Source organism: Anser brachyrhynchus (genome assembly GCF_964034855.1).
Source record: "Anser brachyrhynchus genome assembly, chromosome: 11".
Classification (NCBI taxonomy): Eukaryota; Metazoa; Chordata; class Aves; order Anseriformes; family Anatidae; genus Anser; species Anser brachyrhynchus.
Window position 1 is genome coordinate 5,245,790 of NC_137706.1, and position 17,098 is coordinate 5,262,887.

At 39.1% G+C, this 17,098-nt stretch overlaps 1 protein-coding gene across 4 annotated transcripts in view; it reads right to left on the reverse strand.

The window, feature by feature from the left end:
• THSD4 (thrombospondin type 1 domain containing 4) overlaps window positions 1-17,098 on the reverse strand; it is a 301,256-nt gene that overhangs the window by 209,180 nt on the left and 74,978 nt on the right. For all 4 annotated transcript variants that reach the window (XM_080608031.1, XM_080608030.1, XM_080608032.1 and 1 more), the window contains exon 6: window positions 12,588-12,690. In XM_080608031.1, coding sequence (XP_080464157.1) covers window positions 12,588-12,690 — 103 coding nt within the window. The remainder of the gene's footprint in view (window positions 1-12,587; window positions 12,691-17,098) is intronic.

Below are 17,098 nucleotides of genomic sequence, written 5' to 3' on the forward strand. Positions count from 1 at the left end.
TGTTGATCAAAGTAATGGACTAGATGTTGACTTTTTAGATGTTCTGGCAGCATTGTTGGAGGAACTTGAAATTATTAAGCAGATGTTCTGCAACATAACTGGGGGCTTGTTTTGCTCTAATGAGATACAGTATTTGTTACAATGAAGGAAATTGCTTGTGGATTTGCCGTAATGCATTCTACATACACTGGGTACCAGTTATATTGGAGCAATGAAAAAGAAAATACAGTAAAAATCTATATTAGTTTTCAGATCTGATGATGTCACCAGACTCATATTATTGTATTAGAAAAAAAATAAAAATCAGGCTTGACTTTTTGAGGTCTGTTTTTACACTTGCTATCCACCTCCCTGGTGTAATGGATCCAAACAGTTAGCTCTTTGTGATCACTCTCCGGAGGGATCCCAGTACTGTTTCAGCAGAACAGACCACAGCAGGCTGCACCTCAGTGCTTTTTAGGACTTAGAACAAAATTATTCAGAAAGAGATCTTCTCTATTTGCAGATATATGAGTGAATTTAATGCACAGTTTCTCTGGTTCTTTCAAACTTAATTTTAAACTTGTGGTATTTGGATTTAAGTTCACAGTTATACAGTGCAATATGGAAAGCAAATTAACAAATTCACAAGTACATTCTTGTGGACAGATGCCAGTGCTTTTTATCTATCTGGGTGTAAGATGGAGGACTAATCCAGAAAAATATTAGCAAGAACTGTCTCTCCTTTTTAACTGACCTCAAACTGTGGCTTAGATATTTATTATGCACCGTGCTTATAAAACTTCCAAGATGTCTAATGGAAACGGAGCACAATAGAAGCCAGTTCTGCTTTTCATTTTAAATACTACCACTGGGAATCTCTCTCTTCTGATGTTCATCCATACTATAAGCTTTTCTTTCACAGTGGGTAAGATTTTCCTTGCTTTGAAAATAGTAATTCATCATAACAAATGGGAATATCAAGTGTATATGAATGCCAGTCCAACTACTTATGCTGGCTAAATTGGCATGATCATTTTAATTCCCTTTGTAACACTCTGCACTACCAAACATTTCCATACAAAACATTAACACAGCACTCCAGAAACACTGGAATGTCAATGTTTAAATAATAATATGCAGCACAGACACCCAAATTCATATTAATAAGTAACTTCATTTTTCTAGTGAACAGTTACACCAGAGTTGTAAGCTCTATGCTCCTTTGAAATACTGTGGGATGAAGTTGGAAACTGGCTTTTGAAGGAATGCCATCTTAAAAAATACACTGTAATACTTGATCGTTATGAAGCCTCAATAGTAATGTCTCTTTGCAGCCTCCTGTCCTTCCCTGACTCTCCAAAACCTGCACAGTGACTACAGGCCAAGGCTCAGCTCCCTGAGTCTCCGTGCTCAGCTTGAGCCACAGGGACAAACCTTGCTGGCTTTCACGATACACTACAAAACATAACATCTTCTCACTCAAATCCCACAGAAAGAGGTTTCACCAGAACAAAAGAGGCTCAAACAAGTATCTTCCACTTTGAGCTTGCCACAGACTGAGTACAGGTATTACCAGCCAGCGTTTCTGGGGACATGCTGCAGTTAGGCAGCAGTAACTCCTAAGTGCGCCTCACACCCTACAGTCTGCTTAGGTGCTAATTTCCACAACTTGCATGATGTCACACAAAGTACTTTAGGAAAATATGATTTCACACCTAAATGTTCCAGACAGCAGAAGTGCAGGTTCTGCTGCTGAGAGTGTGCACGAACAGTACGTCGAGTACACAAATGGAAACTCAGAACATAAATGTTTAGATTCTCATCTGACTCCTTCTGAACCTAATGGTATCTTTCCCTTTGCATCAGTTGATACTGGAACAGTCTCAAAATTAACAGACCATAAAGGAAAACTATCTTTATATGTAATTCTTTCAGCATAATGAAAAATATTCAGAAGAAGGCAGTCTCCCAAAGTAGCTGGGAAATAGTCTCTATTTAATAGGCTTGCTTTTGTAGTTAGTTCCTCCAAGAGTTACTTCAGCATATGGAGGCTTTTTGAACTAAGATTGCATATTCTGTTCTGTTTTGTAAACAGAATAGTTCAGTTGGAAGGGGCCTGCAAAGATCATCGAGTCCAACTGCCTGAGCACCTCAAGGCTAACCAAAAGTTAAAGCACGTTCATGTGGGCACTGTCCAAACACCCCTTGGGCACTGACAGGCATGGGGCACCAGCCACCTCTCTAGGAAGCCTGTTCAGTGTCTGATCATCTCATGGCACAGAAACGCGTCCTCATGCCCAGGCTGAGCCTCCCCTGGTGCAGCTCGGTGCTGTCCCCAGTTCCCAGGAGCAGAGCCAGATGCCTGCCTCTGCACTTCCCCTGCTCAGGGCGCTGCAGGGAGCAGCCAGGTCGCCCTGAGCCTCCTCTTCCGCAGGCTGGGCAGCACAGGGGTCCTCAGCCTCTCCTCACAGGCTGTCTTCCAGCCTCAGCCTCTCCTGAGGGGCACTGTCAGTGCTTCAAAGGGTCAACAGTAGCGTGAATGTTTTTTGCAATAGTCAATTTTTAATTGCTCAGGAACACATGCAGTGAAACAAAAGGCAGATTTGGGGGAGTGCCGAATATGGAAGTAATTTGTTCTCCAAGACGGTTCAAAAAAACCTTATTTGTTTACTTTGAATTCTTCACAGAATGAAATAAAACCCTGAACCCGATGTTCACACACATTCACAGACTGCTGCTTTCCGAGTCCCTGTCCGTACACTTGCCCAGCAGAAGCGGGGCTGGACTCAGCAAAGGCTCCAGGAACACCAGAACTTTGAACCGAGTATGACCCACAAGGGAATGCTTTAAACTGAGCCATCTTTTTTTCAAAGAAATAGAAAATTTCTCTAGTGAGGTCCTGACCCTCCAAGGAATTAGGTACACACCCAATCCTCTGAACGCACAGAAACCTGGGCATTATCAACCTTCAATAGAGTTTTGCCGCATCATACATCAGGTCTGTTCACGTTTTTAGTTACATGGCCAATTTTTTTCTAAATGACTCTGCAACTTCAACCTCATCCATAAGCCACTGAAGTGAATGGAAAAACAACCCCACTAACCTCAACAATTCTTGGACCATTAGGACCTATAAAAAGCCATACTTATCCTGCGTTCCTTCAGCTTCAGCAGCACTGTCTGGGAGCTCCACAGTCTGCTACGCACGCAGCAGTGGGTTTAGGACAATCACTGCTGACTGCAGGAGATAAAGAACTTTTATCTAAAGATGTGAGAACTTTTATGAAATCAAACATATGGAAAATGTTATGAAACTATTTAAAACCTTTTGAAATACACAATTTAATCAACAAAAAACTATTTCCATGCGTAAACTGAGGCACAGATACTAATTTTAAAAATCTATCATAGCTTGATAAGTAGCTTTAAGCAGGGAGCCTCTTTTCCACTTCTCTTCCCAAGCTCACTTTATGTGTTTTCTCTCTGTGTCTCAGTTGTTCATTTCTTGTTAAAAATGGAAAGAATATTCACCAAGCATTTTTCAGTTTTGCTTTCTAAGTTAAACAAGCCACGCCGCAAAGAAGAAAGTGTTTAAAAGCAAGAATATGTACTGCCAAAACCTGAAAATGATACCAGAGATATGTTGAATAAACATTTCATACATTTAACAACAAAGATGGAACACATGTTGATAATCCTTCGCTTAGTTGTTGCCCTGTTTATTCAGTATTCCCCAAAGTTAACGTATAACACATGTTAAAGTGATTACACTGTTTTGACCTTGCAGCTCCTATTCTATTCTCCAGACTATTTCACGGATCTGGAAGATATGACAGGATCACTGGGGTTTGTGCAGGAATTGCACACCTGCAAAATACTGTGAGCCCAACGTTTTCAATTTTATTAAATATTACAATATCATCTCAAAATAGTCTAAAGCATCCCAAAGCACTTACTCTATAATTGTATACAGTAATGACACCAACGCCAGCAGCACTAAATAGTGGGATGAAAGCTTGCTTTTGATGAGACAAGTTGAGATATTTCATTTGCCCCTGTTCTCTCCCTTATCTTGACAAACTCGACATACAAAAGGACCTGATGAAACGAAATGGAGATTCAAAAAGATTATAGTTCTACCACCGTACAATGGTGCCACTTAACCCTTGATTCCTCTTTTCCATCAATTCTAGCAGAATTATTTTTAAATCATAATAGCAGAGGTTTGGGCTGTGAGAAAGCTATTCTTGGCAGAAGAACCACATCAGAGGACACAGAGAAAATGAAGACCAATCCCTGACATTGCCTGAGGCTGAGGGAACTTCAGGGGAATGTTCATTTACACAACCCTGCTCTGTGCCAATCTGTACTACTGGATGAGCACCTCCATCACAACACCCTCTGACTCCTAGCAGGACTCATGCTTCTAGGGTATCCCCAGGCTCACCTTTATAGGATCCGGGCTGCTCCCCAAATCAGAAGGATCAACTCCCCACTTATCAACTTGAAGCAAGCTTCAGACCACTCTGTGCACCCACTGGGCACTATGACGCTCTATAAGCAATACAGATCTTGTCCAAAGACTGTTACAGACTATGTGAGTTCATATACTATTTGTTCATCTCGCCCTGCTTATTACAGATTTTGCCTGACAGCTAAGTCAGACATTGAGAAAGCTGTGATGAAGATAATTTTTTTTTTTTACACCACTAGGCTGGTTTTTTTTGCAAAGTATTCCACTGAATCTGCTTTTGTAAGAGGTTTAGGATAACTTTTTTTTTTTTTTTTTAAGTATTTTTCTTGCATGACTTGACAAATTATTAGAGAAATAATTTTGTTAGATGGGCAGCCCCGTGGTTTCCAACACCAGGTTTTGTCAAGAGCTTGCTTAATGCTAGGATTCAAAGTTAATTTCTTCTACATTTTTAAAGAAATGAAGACAGATGAAATATGGTACTCAGAGGTTAAATTTTGCTTTAATATGTTGTTGTCATATTGGAGGTCAGTTCAAGTAATGTTAATTTTATTAAATTTCAATAGAAGTAAAACTAAAAACGAAACAAAACAACAACAACAAAAAAACACAAAACACTAGTAGTATCTCTCCGGTAGCTTGGAATCTCAACTTTACTGCACAACTCCAGGTACAGAAGAACAAATAAAGTACAACAACATTTCAGTAGGGAAAGCACTGTGGGCTCTTCTATATTTTTTTTTCAGTTCAAATCATGAATATATGCATTTGCACAGCATTTCTCAGGAATGCTTTCACAGCCTCACAGTAATCTGATGATACAACAGGAGACATGAATACTGACCTGAACCCCTGGCAGTCTTGCTATTGGTAGCAATGGGACGGAGTTGAGACTTATATTATCAAAGTAGGCCTAACAGGGTCTATGCCAATCACTTCCATGGGTGCTTTGCAAAAATCAAATCATCTTTCCACATTCTGTTCCAGCCTAATCATCTTTGTTACCACACAATCTGGATACAATTTTGTTTCTAAATTTGAGCCTGAAAGCCACAACATCTGTCCCTAACATTCTGCTCCCACCGAAGGAACCTAAGATGCGTGCTTTGAAATGAGGGCAAAATTCTTCCAGAGATGTTTCCACAACTCATGACTAACGCATCCAGGCAGGTGAGGTGTTCTAGAACAAAGCAGCAAGTATTGGTTACCTGGATTCAGAAGGCAATGTCTCGTCTACACAAAGCTAGGCTAAATTTATCCAAACCTGCAAGAGTACGAACAGCTACGGCTTGTCAGTTTGTCTCAAATCTCTCCCTTTGCTGTCTTCTTAAAAATACATTCAGTTTACATGGTGTATGTTTACATCACCCTTGGGATGTATGAGTTTACTCCTGAATGATATCATTCAATGGATGTCATTTCCCATACTGCACTAACAACCCTTTCCAATTCTGGAGGCTCATCCAGGTATCTGTCTATAAACACTGCTTGCTCTGATTCCTCTTAATCTATTTTTCCCTACAAATAGCAAGTAGAACAGCAGGGAAATTGAGGTACACACAAGTAACTAGAAATATTACAACATGCGGTGCATGTGGCCTACTAAGGGAAAACGGTGAACTTCATGTACTATATTAGCATCCCCACTTAACGCAGTACATTCAACAGTACACGCGCGTTATGATTTGAACAAGCCATCGAATCCCACAAAAAAGCCAGGCTCTGATATTGTTAATCTTTCTACAAATACAAATCAAAACATGTATATCAATAAATACATCAAGAATAATTATAAAAGGTAAGTTGCCACATTGAAGCATTACGTTTCCATATATGCAAGTATCTAAACACTTTTTATTAAAGCTTTCTATAGAAGTAGTTACATATTTCAGTAATACACAGGATATTTACAATTTCCAGGTCAAGCTCAACACAACAGATGTTCAGGAAGTAAATTTATTGATGAAGTCAAAGAAATGCCTGAGATACTTTAGCAGAACCATACTTTTAAAGTTTTGCTAGCTTCCATATGCTTTCTCTAGTGATCCACTCACAAGTCAGGATTAAATAAAGGGAAGAAAGGGTCATAATATAAATTAACTTCATGTTTGATTGTATTTGAATAAATTCCAGTTTCATAAGCCAGCAACATTTCCAAGAGATTTAAGTTAAAATGAAATAGAATTTTTGGTAACACACGAAAAAATGATACTTCATTGTCTTGGATAGGATTTTCAATGAGTTTAAAGGAAATTGGAGCTCAAATTTCAACAAAATTCCAGAGAAATTATATACCTTATATATGGTACTTAAGATCCTGTCAATAATTTCGGATATATGCTTCAGGATGTCTGATCTTGTACTAATCTACTATTGGTTTACTGTTCAGTTTAACGTCATTCCTTTGCTAAGCAACTGTTCCTGATCAGCTAGAGATTAAGACCAATCCAATATAAAGTAGCCAAACAGATCATAGAAAAGGCCAAGCAAAGCAAATTGCAGGATGTTTCATATATCAGCTCACGCAGTTGTTGAAGACCTAAAGCCGTGAGTTCTCATAAAATACAAAACAAAATAATTTTTTCAAAAGTTTTTCCTAAATTTATTTCCTACATCTCAAATTTTTACGATAGATCATAAATATACATGTGAACAGCACGTAGAAGGCAAATATATCAACACAGTTATTTAACACTTAATTTAAATGATAAGCATAGGCAGACTTTTGGTTTGCAGAAAGGAACTGAGACCAAATCCTAGACAGTTCCTTTCTACATACAAACAGGAAAAAAGCAGGGGGGAATTTATTTTTTTGTGTGTGTGATGAAATGTAAGAATGCCAGTTCTGTTATTACCCATATGCTGATTACCATTAGAGCTGTGCGCGCTATTTGAGTTGTAGCTAATCAATAAATAAAACATCTTATAGTCATTGCATTTCAAAACCCTCAAAACTGTTGCCTGTTCAATGAATGTGTCTGGCAACAGCAGTTCATATAAAAAAGGAATAGAAAAAAAAAAAGTCACAGAAAATACAGTGCATGCAATTAAAGTACAAGCTTCAAGGACAAGTAACCACAAAATGTCATAAAAGCAATCAAGAACATTTCTAACAGGTGGAGGCAAAAAGCAGAGAAGTGTGGTGTATTGCCATGAGAAATGAAGACTTTCATTTTCAAATGAAGAAATGAAGCAGCTGCCTCATTGAATATAATACCCTGCAGCTGGATGAATTGCAGCACAGCTGGAATATTTCTTGAGATATTCTGTATATATACAAACATCTGTGTATCCACTAACCAGAAGTATTTTACCAGAGGAATTATAAATAATACAATAGGACTTTTTCGCTGAAAAATTAGGTTCTCAAAGTATTGCACCAAAACCTACAAGGACACTAGTTTGGCATAGCATATCCTCAGTCACAATGAGCTGGCAGTAACAAATCGGGAAAGACCAACAATTCATAAACTGGGACTACGTTACCTTTGTTCCTGAAGGACAGCACTCCTCTAGTCAAGAAATCACAGGCATCCAGGTAACATACCTACATCAGGACCTACCTTAATAATCTTACTCAAGGATGAATTCTATAATTACTCTAAAGTTCCACTACCAATTAACCTAAAGTGATGACACTTAACCCTATGTTTCTCTGTATATATCAAATTTTACAATGTTACTAAAATAGTTTTATATTAAGCCATCCAACAATGAAATCAATGAATGCTTGCAGTAATAATGTGCATATAAACTATATGCATATATAATAAGTTGTTTATATACATATAAACAGGGGAAAAAAAAGCCAACACAATAAACCACTGAAAAATGGTATAATACATTCAGGGTTGGCCCAGAACGTTCATTGATTTGCAACAACACCCAAGAGGCCACATTTATATCTGGCCCCAAAACTTTCTGCAAAATTACCTGTGCATATTTGGTAGCTATATGCAAATAGTCACACATAATAACAGAAAACTTACAGGCAACATCTGGAAATCTGACAGGACAACAAAAGTGTTACTTGGCAGAGTTTTGGCATTCATCCAGCAGACTCTCAAACACTCCCATAAAGGATTTTCCTGAGGTTTGGAGGATGATTTCTGTTGATCAGCTGAATGGACGATGCTCAACAAAACATCTTTTAATGAGGCCAGTACTGAATGAACAGTTTCCTCACAAGCCTACATATCCTTGTCTGCACAATGCCTGAGGAAATGAGCCAAACCCTCCCAAACTCTGAAACATCAGCAAGACTGCTCTGTGCCTACAGCTGGTTGAGTGTCTGCAGGTAGTGTCTGCACCGTCCTTGCAATTACACTCCCTGTAAAAACTCTCTGAAGTCACTCCTCTCTGACCTCTGCGTGCTCCCATTCCAGAAGTGCTTAATGCAATTCTCCATAACTGAAAATGATTTTTAAAGGAACAATCAGGCTTTTCTTCAATGTTATACTTACATGATATTAATCAAAGCTCATTCAGAGCCTACAGTGTCATCAATTACCAGCAGACTGGAGAAGTTTCCTAGCAACTTGGCATTTTATATTGGGGCCTCCATTTTGATCTCCTATAAGAAGCTACTTTGTCATGAAAACCAAGTCAAATTTGTTGGTACAAATCCAGCAACACAACACACAAATAAATAAATGTAGCAGCATCAGTCTTCAGTCTCCATCCTAATAGCAAAGGTGAATTCAGTCTAAATCGTAAGCGCCTCTATTCTGACACAAAATACTGAAGTTGCAGTATTTGCTAGACAGCTGTGGAAGAGAGAGGCTTAATTTTCTTTAGAGCTTATATTTCACACAGCTGTAACTGAGAAGCACCTGTAGCTAGATGCCAGGTTACTAGAAGGTATTTTAAAAGAAAAGTGAACTCAAAAAGGATTTTACAGCATGCACAGATCTTCTGCATCTACAGTGAGTTCTCCTCTGAATGCAAGTCAGGCCTCAGGATAGAGCACTGACACAAAACGTCTTTTAGGGGAAGAGTACCAGGAAGTCCAAACAGAACTCAAAGCAAGAAGGCCTGCAGTTGTTCAGGATTTTCTGTGGCCATTGATTTGAAATACTATATTTCACAATTTATTTTGGATGCGTAAGATATCCTAGATATCTTCACAGAGATGAAGCATCAGACAGATTTTTCTGGAGAGGACTTTATTTCTTCTTTAAACTTATACAGGATTTCTGTCAATAAATCTTCAGTTATCTCCCTCCTCTCAAAAATGCAGCTGTTCGTCACTAAGAGAGAGACTCCTGTGGTCAGATTTTCATTGAATTGCACTTATCAAGGAAACAATATTTTTTCTCCTTGAAATATACTCTTTGCATATAGCGATCAAAATATTGAATGCTTTTCTTTAGGTTAAGTTTTTTTTTTTTTTTACACAATTAAAAATAAAGCTGAAACAAAGAGTTCAAATTTGAAGAGGTGAATTATCTGAATCACTCAAGCATTTATTGCTTTTGTAGATTTAAATTTCCTTACAGGTTTTACGATCATATCAGTGTGATGTTTTCCCTCTGTCACATCTGGATCTTCCTCTCAAATCCTGCCCTTGAAGTCATTCTGTGCTAGTGGTTCTCCAACACAAACTAGTTTGCTTTTTTTCATTAGACACTCTAAATTCATGGAGTTTATAGTCTCTTTAATATGGCTTTTTTAATAAGACAGAAGTTTGTGTTGGAGTAGTAGCAGATAAAACAGGGGGGGTTAGAAATGCAGCTGCACCAATCTGATCAAGGGAGAAATAAAAATATGCTATTTTTCAAAAATAATAATTTTTATACTTAACTCACCATCAAGAAAGAGCTGTAAATTACAGTTTAGCTGCCCTTATTGATCCAACACAAATATTAGGAGCAAGCTGTGCTGTGCAGGGGAGGGGAAAAAGAGATGATTGTGGCGTGTTTTAAATCCCTTGAGTCATCCATCTTTCCTGGCACAGGGCAGCGTGAGTCAAAGCTGCTGTGCAGGAAGCGAGGAGACAGAGGTGAGCTGAGCTGGCTCAGCATTGGCTGCGCTTTGCCAATGGCAGTTGGAAAAGGGATGCTTCGAAGCTAAGATATCCTAAGTCTTCAAGGCCAAGTTGTAAGAGAAGTCATTTTGTCTGCAATGTCTTCAGCCCTCTGCTTGCTGGAGTACTGAGCTCTTTTTTCTGCTTACAGGCACGGTACAAAGTGCCAAAATTTTACAGCTCTGTAACTTCCTTTTGGGGAGAACTTCACAATGCCTAACATGACTTTAATTAACAGAGCATACACTGAATGGTCATAATTTGAGATAAAGATGCATAGCTCTGCAACTCTTCCATATACCCACACCAGGTACAACCAGGACTGAGGCATGACTACACTAGAAATAAACACGTGATCAACTGGGAATCAGATATTAAACAGCTCGCGCTGTCTTCCAGCTGACTCATCCAGCTGCAGCTTTAATCCTGATGTGCTTTTCACTGCTGACACTTTGAAACCTACTAGCAGGCTTTATATACACTGGGGTACACATGACTTCACTGTATTAATGACCAAAAATCACCAGTAACTATCACCCTTTTCTCCTTCTGTTAGGACAAAGGGAGGAGAAATACAAATATAACACCCAGCTCTGCAAAAGGAATCTCCCCATCATGAATGGAATTCTCCCATTCCTTTTACATACCTCATCCTACTTTGCCTCCGTTTTGGACCTGGGAAAGCAACTTGGCATGATGAGTTCAAGACAGAAAGCAAACTAAACATATACGGAATCCTGGTAGCCCTAGAGTAAATCACTGATGCTGAAGACACATAATTGAGAAATTCATGCCAATGTATCAGTTTTAGGAAATATGGGGCAGGGTGTCAACATTAAGATAAACCACAGCACACATTTATTTGTAATGAAGTCTCCTGTAAAGAGAAATCCCTGTAAACACTGACAGTAAGACATTAAAAGCCATGACATAACTTATTACTTGTGTTGACTTGTATTATCTGTAGCTACTTGCACAGAAGGCAATAAAAGTGATATTCAAGACAGAATTCAAAAAATAGAGATCAATTCTCCTTCTTCTTTGTTCTTCTCACATACAGAAGGGATAAGTAGTTGGACCTATATCCTCTATTTTTAAATTTCAAGGTGGGATTCTGTGCCCCTATTCGGAAGGGAAACCATAGGAGAGAATGCACAGTGCAGAGCACACACAGCCTGTTAGTAAGGGTATCTCATAAAGGTAACCATAACAGTGATTCATGCCAAGCAACAGATCGGTGCGGCAATAATGAAGGTAGCTATTGCACAGTATGTATACATATTTCTGTGTAATTCCTCTGTGGTCCTTTTTGTAGAAAACAACCTTTTAAAAACGTTATTTTAAAAACTAAGACAAACTAGATTCTGCTGAATCCAGCCATGAAACATATTTTAAGATTAAGTTATTTACCTCACAAATAATTGCAAATCTCAGCTGAGGCAGGCCCAGCTCTTGCTTACAGAAAGGCAAATGAAACAAGTAATTATTTCACAAAACATGTTTCCAGGAAAAGATTATAGCCCACAAATTACTGAGTTTTTATTCTTCCAATATTAGGGCTCTGACGGTGTGGCAGGCCCCTGCTAGAGCTGCTGCTTTGTGTTCCAGAACAATCAGTTCAACATGCAGCTGGGCAAGTCCATAGCACAGGTACCAGTCACCATCCCAACTGTCAAACACTTAGAAAATTTATATACAACCAGAGAGTCCTGAAATGAACGCATCAGGACCTCGAGTCACATGCTAAACTGGGATTAAAAAATTTGACTCCATTTACCAAAATAGACCTATACTAAGCCTTTGTAATCAAACAAATACATAGAAGACATTTAACAGTGATGTAGCTGAAATACTCTTGCAACACTGTATAGGTGCAAAAGTATACCAGTCAAAGTAGGACTTGCATGCTTTCATTCTTGTAAAATACCCCCCCAAAAAAAGAGCTATTTATTTACTTGTTGACCAATGAATAAACTCTACAGATGAACAAAGCAGAATCAGCAAGACTCAGTCAAAGTCCCATGGCTTCCACTAGCTGAAAAGTGCTTTTGCTTTTCCAAAACACAGTCAGTATAATAAAAGTAAAAACAAGGTGTCTTCCCTTACCTTCTGCAAAAGGTTCCCATTCATAAAATCGACCCATAAATGGCTTGTTGTTGTACGATGCACACTGCACCTCTCTAATATTTCTGCTGCTTTCAGGACACATCTATTTAAATAAAGAACACATTTATATTATAATCAATATTAATATAATTACTGCTTTCTTATTAATTAACTTTAGAAGGTCAATGAAGGCTTTGCCTAATTCTAATCCATGAGTTGTCTTCTTTAAATCAGATAACCAATAGTGTGCTTTTAAGTGACAGTATCAAAAGTGCCTGTAGAAAAAGAATGTATTAGCTCTGTGGAGTTAATGGAGTAACAGTTCTACAAAATAAGCAAATTCTTTAGTGAGCTGTCATTTCTCTCAGAATAAAAGAAAGAAAGAAAAAAAAAGGATATTTCAAGATAAATTGAATAAAGTAGATCTGAATCATTTCCTTTCCACAATAGCTTCACATTTCTCATTATTAATTTTCTGGGCTCAGATTCAACATAGTTGAAACACTTAACATATATGCTTCCATAACTTATTACAAGCTGGCAACACCAGCTTCTCATTCTCATCCTATGCTTCAATATATTACCACTTTTTCTTTTTTATTCCTACATGCTACTGTGACAGCCATAACATTACTTTGTATTTTAACTTGTGCCTTCAAATGCTAGCTTCAGAGTGCTTGAAGTAATGGGAACAACATTTTATATAAGCACGCACACGTGCACACATTGAGGCAGGGCAAGTTTTACAGATAGAAGTAACGTCTTTTATTAGGTCACCTGCAATGCAAGCCTTGGCAGAAAAACCTTGTTCAGATCTGAAGCAGATTCCAAAAGCAAGTACAAGTTAAATACTTAATTACTTTGTTATGCCTTTGTCCTCGCAGTATAGCAGTTACAGCAAAAGACTGCTCTGTGTGTGGGCACATGCAAAGGGGAGCAAGACTTCTAGAAAAGGGGGTTTTAATTAGAACAATTCCTATGCTTGGAAAAAACAGACGAGCTTTGGTCACACATGCATTTTTTCAAGTGGCCTTCAGAGGATCAAAATGCCACTAAAAACACTGTTCCACAGCAGTAATCACATGAAGAACTAGACTAGAACAGCAGAATCAGTTTTTCTATAGGAGACAATTTTCAAGGAAACAGCAGATACAAAATTATATAAAAGCAACATGGATAAGTGACTACATTTGAAAGAAACAGTAAGAAGAGAACCAGTAAGAAGAGATCTTATGGCAACTGCAAGTCAGTTCTGTGGAGGGGGAAAGACGGGTTGTCATTGCAGCGAGGGCCGATGCACCAGAGGTCCCAGATGAAGCTCTCCCCAGAGGAGTTCTGGCTTTGTATCCCCCATCTATGTATAAAGATGCTTGTAGCTGATTCAGTGAGACCAAAGCCAAGAGTTTTAAAAGAGGGGTATGAATTGAACCAAAGACATGGCTGGGGGGAGGCTCACAGACTGCTTTATCTTCTATTAGAATCACGGTAACAACTCTTCTGGAATAAACACTGCTCCTGGCCAAACAGCCATCTGTGCTTAGTTCATCCCCCATCTGAAATCTTCAAGTCCATGTATATGCTGTTTTCCTCAACAAGCCAGCCATCAGAAAACAAGCAAACAAACAAAGTCAGGAAACAAAAAAGAACTAAGCAAACAAAAAAAAAGCTTCACAACAAACCACCAGAGTATATTGGACGGGTGAGACCAAAACTCTTTCTAGCGCCTAATACAGAGATCAAAGCTGTACTCCTACCCCTGAAATCACACATCCTTCAATCTGCAACACAGCAGAGCAGCAAGAGAAGCAAGAGACAATTCTGACACAATAAACATCGAGGCTCAGAACCTTAAATTTTTCGTGGAAACTAATCACACCATGTATCCCAAAAGTGAGGGGCAGAGCATGAGCTGGCATAAATTAAGGTCCTTATGTTAAACTACAGCAGAACAAAGTCAGTCTGCACCAGCAAAGAACCCAGCCTGAAGGGTTTCTTTTTGGAACACATTTCCCTTTTCTTTTTTCTTTTTTGGCACATGTGTTCTGACAGTCTGTTGCAAAGTTTTGTTGTTTCTTGTTTCTCCTTCTCTGAGCCTTGAGCTCATGCTCTTGTGTACCACTATTTCTGGCTCATAGACCATTTCCTGTGCACCCTGTTCCTACCAACTGCAGACAATGTAAGAATAAAAAGATCAAAATATTCATTGCTGTTGCCAAAAAAAAAAAAAAAAAAGTGCTCCCCTCCCTCTTCTAAGATCATTTTTCTATAGCTACAGTTTCTGTTTTTAAACTTACTGAAAGTTGCCCACAGGACAGAGGCCCCATTACTTTAAAGGAGGACAGAGGACTGCCAAGTACACTAAACATGCTGTCTGAATCAAGACTAAGTCAGAGGAAGAAAAGACTAACTCAGTAACGTCCCTGCTACTTTAAAAGTCCCAACTCAGATATCCTCCCTCCATTTCTTTCAGCATCGTGTAGTTACAATATACATTTTTGCATGAAAATTGGCGAGTGAGAGCTGGTCAGCGAAAACTCCTTACTTTATTCTTTATACAGATTATACCCACTTTTGTTTTTCAATGCTTAAACAAAAAATCAAAGGATTACGTGGAAGGTACAACAAGTCACACTATGCACAGTTCATGAATCACCAAGGCTTAAGGCAGTTATACTGCACAAGCACACTGGTTAACATCTATTCATCATTTATTAGCCCCTGCAACATTCTTAATGCCCAGCTGAACAAAATGACATTTTAATGCCACCTACTGCTCAGCCCCCTTCCAAATGAAATCCTTAAGCACTCCTCAGAAGAACTCAGTGGCGGGCACTTGATCTTGGCCCTGTTGGCTTTTCAGACATCTGAGGCAGAAAATGGTGCTATTGCTAAAAGGGAAAACCCTAACCCTGCACAATCAGAAGCAAAACTTTAGCACAGGTTTTGATTTATTCTCTGAGAGAACAACCAATTTTTATACCTTTAGTTACTACTTCTGTCATAAATCCATAGAGCTTGACTGCAGAACTCCCCGAGGACGGCAACGAGCATCTGGGACTGAGAGAAGGCGATCCCAGAGGAAGCGAATATTTGCAGTGTCTAAAGGCTGTACCTCACAGAGCTTCGCAGCCCTCAGTTCGCTTCTCAGTGCTCAGGCAGGGCCGGGAGGCGCTGGAGGCCTGCGGAGGAGGCCTGAGGAGGCCAACGCCAGGCCTTCCAGGAGCACCGGCCCGCGGCGGGAGGAAGGCAGCAGGCAGCGGGCTGCATCTGGGCTGTCTTCACACTCTGTCAGAGGCCCTGTGCTCTTCCTGGCCCTTTGCCAAACGAATATCAATTTTACTTCAAAAAGCAGGCGTGTTTACAGATGAAGAATGTTTCCGTGGTTAAGCCACAGAACTAGCATTTAAATGACCTGGATCTCTTTCCTAAATCTTCCAGAGGCTTTCGGTGTGTACTTGGCGAAAGTATTTAGCCTTCGCGTGTGATTCTCCCTCAGCTTCTTCCCCTCTGGGACAAGAGTGCTCTGGAATTGTGTTGCCTCATAGGGATTTGAAAACAAACCTTTTGAAAACTAAATGTTGACCTTGATTCTTTTTTTGTTGTAGTTGTTAGCAACAGATTTGGAATTTCTTCTTTTTTTTTTTTCTCCTCATGAACATCGTTCTCTTTTGTGATAACTGAGGGAGTTAGCTAAAGTTTTTCTTAGAGATGTTGATGCGAAAACAGGATGACATCTTTGGATGTTTGTCAAACAAAACAAAAAAAAAGAATTATTAAAGCAGGTATGTGGAAGCCAGATCAGCAAAACATTCAATGCACCTAACATAAAACTCAAATTCTGTTGTGTAGATGCAGATATAAATTACCTAGAAAACTAGATTCTATGCTGGGAGACTTTTTTTTTTTTTTTTAATTATTCTTTCGGTCATGCACTGCAAAATTAGAAACAGGATCACGGACCCATAATTTTGTATGGTTTTAGATGGTGTCTCCCCTACTCAGAGTATGCTTGTAAGAAAAACACCAAAGCTGTAAATCAGTTGTGCGGGTCCTCCTTCAGCCACGCACCGTCAGAGCACCAGACAGTGTCACACAATGTAAGAGGCTTTCAGAGCTTCTTTCCACTGCCGCATTTCGATGCAGCTATTTCAATGAATACGATGTCTCAGCCAACTTTTCTTCTCGTACTTTCAGAACATGACATTAGAACAGCAGCAGCACAGCACTGTGCTGATGGAGCAGCGAGTGTTTAGGATGGAATATTTTAGAAGTATCCCTTTGTATTTGGAGATATTAGGACAAATTCCTTGAAATGCACTGTGTCTGAAGATGACATTGCATTTCTGAAAGAGTTACCCTTATCTATGCCTCAATTTCACCTGAGATACGCAGGCATGAAATATTTGGAGGGATGGTGTCACGCAGTACTTCTCTTTGCCTGCTACCACCACAGTTTTCTTAAAATTAACTGCTAGTGAAGCTAAGTCCGTAAAGCAAAGAAACCACCCTAC